General features: G+C 50.5%; 1 protein-coding gene across 1 annotated transcript; it reads right to left on the minus strand.

Moving 5' to 3' along the window:
- Positions 1-3,729: 3,729 nt before the first annotated feature.
- MFSD5 (major facilitator superfamily domain containing 5) lies at positions 3,730-6,035 on the minus strand. Its single transcript, XM_065887705.1, has 2 exons — positions 5,938-6,035; positions 3,730-5,338 (listed from the first exon to the last, which is right to left on the minus strand). Exon 2 carries the CDS (start codon positions 5,318-5,320, stop codon positions 3,968-3,970), a length of 1,353 nt encoding a protein of 450 aa, XP_065743777.1. The 5' UTR covers positions 5,321-5,338; positions 5,938-6,035; the 3' UTR covers positions 3,730-3,967.
- Between the last annotated feature and the right edge of the window lie 4,097 nt (positions 6,036-10,132).

Raw genomic sequence — 10,132 nt, forward strand, 5'->3', positions numbered from 1 at the left:
TGAAATGCTTTCCAAAGGCCCAATGAGGCTTCGCAGCCGTTAAAAGGCGTGTTTTATATATAATGACATATGAAGATGCCAGAGATACATGAATGATTGTTATAGTCTTCCTGTGGATTTCAATCGTTTTAAAAAGAGAAAACCAAGATATACTTTTATGTAAAAAACAAGATATACTTTTATGTAAAAAACAAGTTGCAACATGAAAGCTATGATTCATTTTTATTAAAAAGCATTCTATGCACTAGACTATAAACATTTAACAGTGGTATGAAGAGCAGGCTTAAGGGAGCCTATCATTTTTTATATTTTATATTTCTATATGTATTTGTAATATATTTATACATCAATATAAATATATGTATTTTAACATTATATACACATGTATTTACATTCACATATTTATATTAAATATATATTTCTGTATTTGCATTTGACTCTTTTACAATGAGCCCATATTACTTTATTGTTAAAAATAATTATTGGGCTTCCCTGGTGGCACAGTGGTTGAGAGTCCCCCTGCCCATGCAGGGGACACGGGTTCGTGCCCCGGTCCGGGAAGATCCCACATGCGGCGGAGCGGCTGGGCCCGTGAGCCATGGCCGCTGAGCCTGCGCGTCTGGAGCCTGTGCTCCGCAACGGGAGAGGCTGCAACAGTGAGAGGCCCGCGTATCGCAAAAAAAAAAAAAAAAAAAAAAAAAATTATTAAAGCAAATGTGACATATTTTTATAACATTAGGTCTGATCCCAAGCATGACAAACTTTTGTTTGTCTAATAATTCTATTCTCTGGTTCTGTGGGGAAGTGGTGGCAAAAAATAATAAAAGCAACAAGGAGAACCACAGGATTGGGGTTAGGGAAAGTGTGTTGGGGAGTGGAACCTAGACCCAGCCAAAGGGTCATGGCTATTCACCGGGGGTAGCCATTCCTCTCCCTGAGCAGGGACTGAATTTCCAGGAAGAGGTCATTCTCCAGCCTCAGAACGCAGTACTGTCCTCATGACCCAGTCCTCCTGCCTTCTTGTCCATTGGCTCCTGGTTCCTTGGGCTGTTTCTGTTCTCCTCAGGATCACTTAAATGCTCCAAATAAAATAATTATATATCCAGCTGGATGGAAAGTCAGAAAATCAGGAGCCTCTCTTAGTGAAAGATGGTGGTGTGTATCAAGTCTGACACCAAGCTGACCTTCCCACTTGAGGAAGAGGAAATGAGTTCAAGTGGAATACACTGACACCCTCCTCAGCTGCTCACATACCCCAAAGTAGAAGGCTTCTCAGATAGCTTGATCCTGCTTTCTGGGCCAGGACCAAGGATAAACACTGCTGGGAATCACCCAACCACTGGGATGGGTTGGAAAGTTCTACACCCCATTACAGTCCCATCCACTCATTCTCACACCCAAATCTGGCTAGGCTCAGCTGGATTGAAAAAGGTAAACAATAAAATATGAAAGCAAACACTTATGTAGTACTTACACTGGGGGCCAACTGCTGCTCTAAGTGCTTAATTTAATCCTCACATGAGCCCTAGGACTAGAAACCACACCATCATCCCCATTTTATAGATGAGGAAACTGAGGCACAAAGTTGAACCCGGGCAGTCAGGCTCTGACTCCATGCTCTTCACCAGTTCCCTCTGCTGCCTCTCAGCAAGGCATCACAAGCAGCGTTTTGCAGGCAGCACGCGCCTGGAGAAGCAATCCCTCATTTGCCCCATATGGGTAAATATCCAAAGGTGGACCAGGTGGCCACGGCTAAGTGCTCCCACACTCTTGCCCTTCTCCAGGGACAGGGCTCGGGAGGAGGGAAGAGGGCTAGAGGGGGAAAGGCAGGTAGGTGAAGACCCAGGGGACAGAGTCAGTACATGCCATATAGAAGGGGTACTGCGCAGACAGCAGGAGGCAAGGTTTGGCCTTGGCTTTGCCATCCACTTGCTACATGCCCTTTAAGTGGGTTTTCCTCTTGGGTAAAAAATTTCACCAGCACCTAGTAATACAGTGCCTGGCGTATAGTAGGTGCTCAATAAAAATACGTTTAAGGCTGACTGGACAATCTCTAAGATGCCTGTGAGCTCTTCACACCCGATGAGTCTTGACAAGAAGAACCCTCCCCACTCTATCTGCTACCAGCTCCTTTGAAGAAAGCTCAGCAGGGACAAAGCTAAGGGAAACTCATTAGTCTGTCTCCTCTACCCCCCCCCATTTCCCTATCACTTAGGAATATGGGGCCCCCTCATGCTTCCATCAGGAAACAATTACTGTCATCCAAAACAACAAATCATTAACTAGGCTCTGGATTCTAGTCTAATAGATTTCCCAAATGGGCGGCTCTTGAAAAGCCACGTTGAGCTAGCCTGTCTACTCTCCAGACATTTACTGAACACAGCCACGGGCCAAGCCCCCACTTGTGTGTATATATGGGGGAGGCAAGGGCAAATAGGACACAATTTTCTCCTGTCTTCAAGGAGATCATACTGTGGTAGAGAGAGACGGAAAGTCTACAAATAACTAAAGTACATCGAGGGCCAGCTCCACAGGGCAGAAAGGGGAAGTGTAGTTACTGCAGCAGACTCTGTTTTAGCCTCAAGATGGGGGAAGGAAAAGATATCTGTTTTTTCATACTTAACCTCAACTTCTATTCCCTGCAGGCTGGGTGGGGGAATGTGTTTTTTCCCTTGTCTGACTAGGGACCTGAGACCACCACTCTTCCCTCCCCCTTGGCCTCACCCTGCAAGAGCACATCCACCCCACATTCCTCCTACACCAGGTGATACTATCTCCCCACACAGGTTTGGACCTGCAGCTCTTGGAAAGTCTTGCGTCTTCCTGTCTGGGAAGTAGTCTAGGACCCACGGAAAGGTCATCAACCTCTTTTCCAGACAGGTAGGTCCCTCATGCCCACCTCAAGCACATTCCAGGACACACCCTTGGGCCTACCCTCCCTCCAACCCCACCCTTCTTAACTGCTGGCTCTGCTTCCCCTGAGAAGCCCAGGTTTGGGTGGGAGGAGGAAAGGCAGATACAATCGGAGGTGAGGCAGGGAGGGGCTCACAGAACTGGTGTTCCTACTGGTACTGTTTCCTGCCCTGATGGCTCCCTCACCCTCACTCACTCTGGGTGGGGAAGAGTCAGGTACAGACAGGATCCCAGTCCCTCATCCATTCACTGCTCTCTCTCCTTGGCAGCCCTTCACTTGGGTTTCATGCAAGGATACAGGAGCTGGTGGACCCCGGTGATGCTGGACAAATGGTGCATCTACAGCCACAGAGGCAGAAGGCAGACAGCACACATGTGCTGAGCTGCAAGCTTGTTCCTGAAGGAAGGCTCCGGATTGGCCCCAAGGTGTGGTCACAGACGCAGCTCAAGCCCCTGGAATCTTTGCTCAGTGGCATGGGCATCCACCCCGTATGCTCCAGAGACTGCCTCACCCTGGATGTGAAGCAAGGTGTTTGCTTGGCAACCGGGGAGGGTGCCTGACCTCAGAGTAACAAGATATAGAGGATCTAGGGGCCTCAGGCATTTCCCACCCGTTTCTGTTGAGAGGCAATTCCACAGCTCAGTTTAAGCTGGAGGCAGTCTTAGGCTCTTTTTTGTAAGCTGGAGGCAGTCTTAGAGAGGCTAGAACTACAAACCTTCTGCTGGTAACCCCACCTCTCACCTCACAACCTCCAGCTGCCGTCTCACCAGCACTACTGAGGTGGGTACAGGTGAGGATGAGTACATCAAATCGACGATCAATTAAAAGTGTTTATTTTTAAGTAGAAAGGGGGAAGAGAGTGACACAGAGGCAACTTTTGGCATCTTCTTTCCGGGCCGTCACCCCCATGTGCTTCCCAACCCAAAGCATTGGCAGGAGGGGCCCCAGGACAGGATGAGGGGCCAGACAGTCGCAAAGTCACAGAGAGATCTGTACAGCCCTGGAGAGGTGGGATTCAAGGGTCCATCCCAGCTCCCTCGTCCTGGAACAGGATTAGAGCTCAGGGGCATAGGGCTCCCCGGTGGGTGAGGGCACCCGCAGCTCAGCATCGTGCCTGACCACGGTGAAGAGCCCCACCACCGCCAGCAAAGCCATCACCATGACGGCGGAGCAGATGCTGAACATGTTCCGAGTGCCCGTTTTGCGATCGCTGTCATGGAGGACCAGAAGCCCCAAGCAGGCCAGTAAGTGCAGGGGCACCCGGAACCAGTTGAGGACACCAGCTTGCTCTGTCTCAGGGATCACTTTTCTCCGCAGGAAGCCCATGCTGGGAAAGTACAGCCCACAGGCTAACTCGATAAGGAGGAAGGCTATAAAGGACTCCACTGGACTCTCCTGGCCTGGGCTGGTAGAGAAGGTCAGCATGAAGAGGGAGAAGACGACGATGAGGACGGCGAGGGAGACTAGGTGCATGGGCTGAAGGTGGTACCTCTTGGAGGTAGCGATGCGGTACAGAGAAGAGCCGAGCAGGCTGGCTGCCATGAAGCTGGAGAAGATGATGCCCAGCGGGGCCCCATGTGGGTCCAGCACAGGCGTCCAGAGGAAGACAAAGATGAAGATGACACTCTCAAACAGGGCCTGAATGGTGCCTAGCATTAGCACACGACGGTCCGACAGGAGGCAGCGCAGACCGCCAGCACAGGTCCTGGGGAAGGCACGCTGCCGACCGTAGTTCTCTCCCCAGTTATGGAGGGCCAAGGCCCCAGCCAGAGCCAAGAGAGGGATGGCAGCCACAAAGGGTGCCACAGGCCCCAGGCCCATCCAGCAGGCCACGGCCTCAGCTGCCACACCTGCCGCTACAGCCAGCACGTGATTCCAGAAGGCAGCTCGGGCAAAGGTAGCCGGGATCCACTCTGCGGGGAAGTCATGCCGTTCCACGTGCTCGTGGATGTACCAGGCCTCGAAGGCCGAGAAGAGCAGGGCTGTGGACAGCCCGCCGAGTGCTCGGCCCACCAGCAGCACAAAGTAGTCCTGAGAGAGTTTGGTTAAGCAACAGAGAGAGTAAGTGAGGGAGAAGAGGACACAAGACTTCTGGCGGCCCAGCCAGTCCACGAGGGAGGAGGCCGCCAGCCCAAAGAGGACTGTGGAGGCAAGGCCGCAGACATACAGGATGGCGATTTGTCCCTCCAGGAAGCGGTAATGTTGATAGAGTTTATAGAGGTAGGGGGCCTGCAGCCAGTCAGCCGCCAGGGCCAGGAAGTAGACCTGATAGAAGTCCAGTTGAAACCGAAGGAAGGAGGGATTGCTGCAGGCTCTTCCAGAGGGCTTAGCCCGGCATCTTGACAGCTCCAACCCCAGGCAGGAGGCCAGGAGGACCACAAAGGCAAGGTAGGCAGTCACCAGCATGGCCGGCCCCCGGAAGACCTAGGGAGAGAAGGGGGCTTCAGAGTCACATCCATTGCCCGGATAGCGCCGTCAAGGGGCTGCGTGTCTAAGCAGAAGGCAGCTCCACCCAACCCCCGCTGCCACCTGCACTTCCCCACCCCTCAACTCCACTCCCCCGGAGCTCAGACCAGAGGGACCAGCTGGGTGGGTGGCAGGAGTGGCCCACCAGATTGGTCTCCAAGGACACTGTGCGGCAGGGAAGGGGTGGGAGAGGGGAGAAGATTGAGCATTCGCCCCATCCTTGCCTGGTATAGCAGAGAGGGAGTTCCTTCACTAATCCCAGCCCTGCAGTTAAGGGGCTGCTGCCCTCTCCCACAGTAGCTTATGCATACAATACTTCCTTCTGTTACCTCCCATCCTCTTTGGGGAGCCCGTTTTTGCCCTCAATGTCTCGTCATCTGTCCCGGGCATCCCCACCGCCCGCGCGGGCCTCTCGAGTTGCTTCTGGGTCACGCGCGTGCATCTCAGATTCTCCCTCCTCCAGGTCAGGGCACCCCCCCGCCCCACACACAATGCGCCCCCTAGTCCCTGCCCAGCGCCGCCACATCCGCTCGCGTCTCGCCCAGACACCATTTCACCTGCTGCCCCGGTCTGCGGGGACGCTCCGGACACGCCCGGCTCCAGGCCGCCCGGCCGCCCTGCCCGCTCTGCCCGCTCTACCTCCGGCTCGGGTTCCCCCAGCGCGCCCGCCCCTCACAGCCTGCTTCCGGGAGCCTGGGAGCCCTCTGGCCGCAGCCATGATGGGTCCCGTCACGTGACGGGGGCGCGGCGCTCAAACCCCGCCCCTATTCCGCCCTCTTGCCCCAACCGGGGCGCTGAGCTCTGGACGCCTGCTGGGGCTCAAGGGGAGGCGGTGATGGTCGCTGCTCCGGCTTTGGCCCTGTCCGCTGCCCTCCCGTGACACCCGCTCCTTCGACTCCTGGATACCTACGGGGCCCCCTGGAAGTAAAGACACAGTTTCTGTCTCTTCGTCCGTGCCCTGGGTTAGGGAGCGCAGCTGTGTCTGGGAAAATGCCAGCAGTACCGCAGAGCTGGGGCTTGAGCTTCTTGAGGAACATCGCCGCCCCAAGCCGAGACAGGCTCCTCGCTTCCCTCCTCTCCCAGAGTAGTGACCTCCAGGCCAGAAGTCAGTATGGCCCAGACACCTGAGGGAGGCAGTGTGGTGTAAAGGACTTGGACTTTGGTTTGCAGACGGCCAAGGCTCAAATCCCAGCCCTGTGGCCTCGGGCAAGCCATATGACTTCTCAGTGTCCCAGTTTCTTGGTCGGCAGTTATAGGAGAGCAGCGCCCAAATAAAAAAGGCTGAAGTTCAGTGGCAGTTAAGGGTTAAGAATTTCAGCCTTGGAGCCGGATGCCCACCCTCTGCCACTTACCAGCTGTGTTACCTTGGAAAGGTTATTTAAACTCTTTCCAGCCTAGTATTATCTCCTCAAAACCCTCCAATGCTTCCCATGTCACAAAGCATAAAATCCAAAATCACTATAATGGCCTACAACAGAGGCCTCTGTTCTCCGTTCCACTGCTACATCTCTGACCTTATCTCCTACCATTCTCCTTCCTACGCCTTCTCCATCTATACTGTCTACCACCAGGGCTTTTGCACACTGTGCCCTGTAAAGTTCTGGTTCTTCTCCCAGATATCCACATGGTTCCCTCCCTCAGCCCCTGCAGTTCTGTCTTCAAGTGTCACCTTATCAGAGAGGCCTTGCTTGGCCAACCTGTTTGAAAAAACGCCACCACCTCTGCCACAGTAATCTACCTGCTTCCCTACCAACTCTCTATTCTCCTTTGCTGCATTTTCTCCATAGCACTTAACACCATCTGGCACACTATATATTTTGCTTATTTACTATTTCTTCTCCCTACAGATTTTTATCTGTTTTTGTTCACTTGTATTCCCAGTACTTAAAATGGTTAATGGTACATAAAAACATTCAATAAATATTTGATGAATAAATGAATGAATAAGTTAATACGTGTAAACTACTCTAAAAAGTGCTTGTCTTTATTAGCTGGTAACACTTATCAAACAGTTATTATGTACCTAAGTTCTGTCTTAAGAAGTCCTGGGCCAACTGCTGTAGATGAATTGTTTAACTGTCACAACAACCCTTTAGGTAGTTACTATGATTATCCTTCAGAATTGGAAAGGTTAAGTAACATGACTAGAGTCACGTGGTAAGAGGTAGAGTCAGAACTGGGACCCAGATCTTTCCAGTTCTACACTCATGATTTCTAAGAAGATTAAATGGGTTCACCCACCTGCACAGGTGATTAGCAAATGTTAGTTTTCTCTTTTAAAAAATTTTATTTCTTTATTTATTTTTGGCTGTGTTGGGTCTTCGTTTCCGTGCGTGGACTTTCTGTAGTTGCAGCGAGCGGGGGCTACCCTTCATTGCGGTGCGCGGGCCTCTCACTGTCGCGGCCTCTCTTGTTGCAGAGCACAAGCTCCAGACGCGCAGGCTCAGCAGTTGTGGCTCACAGGCCTAGTTGCTCCGCGGCACGTGGGATCCTCCCAGACCAGGGCTCGAACCCGTGTCCCCTGCATTGGCAGGCAGATTCCCAACCACTGCGCCACCAGGGAAGCCCCTGTTGGTTTTCTTTATACTAAAGTTTGGAGGGTAGAGGGTGGGAGGATCTGGAATTATAACTTGAGAAATACTTTCTTATGATAAAGTAAACAGCTGAGATTTATATCCTACAAGTTCCAAGTTGCCTTTATCCCTAACTGGCAAACTTCTAGAGAGTAGAAAAGGTATTGGTGCCCATGCATTTGTCTAGAAACACGAAGACTCAAAAATCATGATTTCCCAAGGTCATTCAGTGAGTGAGGGCATGAGGGATCGAAATGGCCTTCTATTCTGATCCTGGACTGAAACCCCTTGAACTCCTGACACCCAGTCTCTCAGTTCCTGGTGGTCTTTTCTTTGAGGGAGGAGGTCATCCTGAATGAAGGCAGGGAGTGGGACAGGATGGCCTTACGTGCTTTGTCTTCTGTTTTCCAGGATGGAGGCCAGTGCTCTCCATTATTGAGTTGCATTTTGCTCAGAAGCACCTGACAAAGAGAGACTTTAAGGAAGATTACATTGTTTTGGATTACTTTTATTGTAGGACCTATTCAAAATATGTTAACTCTTTAAGGTTCCCCTGGCCCCTCGAAGCTGTGAAGCACAGCTGGGAAATGTGCCAGCTGAGCAGCAGGGGACTGAAGGGGATAAAGGACAGCCTGGGAGTGCAATTCCATCTCTAGGACACACTTCTAGTAGAGGGCAAGGAGGGCTGGGGTCTCTGTGTGGGGAGTCACAGGGGAAGTCTGGCTTTCAGGGCAGATGGGGAGGATGCTCTGGGAATTACTAGGAACCATGCTTACCAGAGGAGCATCATTTAAAACCTCTGTTACGAAAATGTTCAAACATACATAAAGGTAGAGAGCATAGTTCTATGAAACCCTATATACTTAATTCAACAATATTGATTTTTGTCCCCTTGTTTCTTCTCCTCCTTTCTTTCTTTTTCCGTTTGCCAAAATACTTAAAATTAAATACATCACTTCACTCCATACTCAGTGTGCATCTGAAATACGGACCTTTTCCTACATAACCTCAAAGCCATTTTCACATTTAACAAAATCAACACAGATTCCTTGGCATTGTAAGTACTCAGTTCATAATTAAATGTTTCCAGCAGTCTAACAATGTCTCTTTACAATTGGGTGGTCCCAATCAGGAACCAAACAAGGTCTCCCCACCACCACCAGCCATTGACTAGTTGAAGAAATCCAGTCAGATCTCCTTTAGAATGTCCCACGTTCTGGATGTGTTTTCTCACTTCCTTGTTTTGTCATTTAATTTGTTCCTCCACCCCCCATATTTCTCATTAAATGGAGGTTAGCTCTAGAGGTTTGATTAGAATCACGTTCAGTTTTTCTTGTTTGTTTCTTTGTTTGGCAAGAGTCCTTCACAGGTGGTGCTGAGTGCTTCAGATTGCATCACATCAGGAGGTACATGGCATGTGGGGTCAGGTAGTGACAGCCTTATTCCTCCATTGTAAAGTTCTCCATCAACCACCATCCTTGGTTTCATCCATTGACGATTCTTGCTTTGATCAATTATTTCATTAAGGGGTTGCAAAATGGTGATTTTTCTAATTCCATATTCCTTCTACATTAGCTGGAGTTCTTCTGTAAGTAAGAAGTTTTCTCCACCACTTAGAGCTATTTGGCCACCCTGAAATATAAGTTACACAGGACAGGCAGCATAAATGCATAATTCTTTTTCTTTCTGGTTGCCAATTTTCAGAATATGAAGTTGGGAGAAAAACTTCATTTTTTAAAAGTTTTGGGCTTAGAGCTGAGTAGGGATGGATGGCCTGGACAGTGGGCGGGGGAAGAAGGGTCTATTCTGGTAGCTCTGTCCAGCCCTCACTCATTCCAGGGCATGGGGTGTTTGGGGGACAGCTGGACAATGGAGGACTTGGTGTCCTGGCCCTTGGGCAGCAATGAGATGGGCATGACATAGGCCTGGTGTGCAGGCAGCTGCAGGACCCAGAGAGAGAGAGAGAGAGAGAGAAAACCAGATTTTGGGGAGGCAGAAAGAGAGATAGGAATTGAAAAACAGCTGGACCCAGAAGACAGGAACAAAGACAGAAAGGGAAATAGAAATGGAAGAGATCGAGAATGACTTGCACCCAGAAGCAGAACAGGACAAAGGAGAGAGGCAGGAGGTGAATCAAAAGACCAAGGAAGAGGAACTTCCCTGGTGCCACAGTGGTCCC

The sequence above is a fragment of the Phocoena phocoena genome, chromosome 11, assembly GCF_963924675.1.
Source record: "Phocoena phocoena chromosome 11, mPhoPho1.1, whole genome shotgun sequence".
NCBI lineage: Eukaryota > Metazoa > Chordata > Mammalia > Artiodactyla > Phocoenidae > Phocoena > Phocoena phocoena.

What these genes read in the sequence shown, in the direction of transcription:
- MFSD5 (XM_065887705.1), bottom strand. Translation starts at nt 5,320, where the DNA reads ATGCTGGTGACTGCCTACCTTGCCTTTGTGGTCCTCCTGGCCTCCTGC.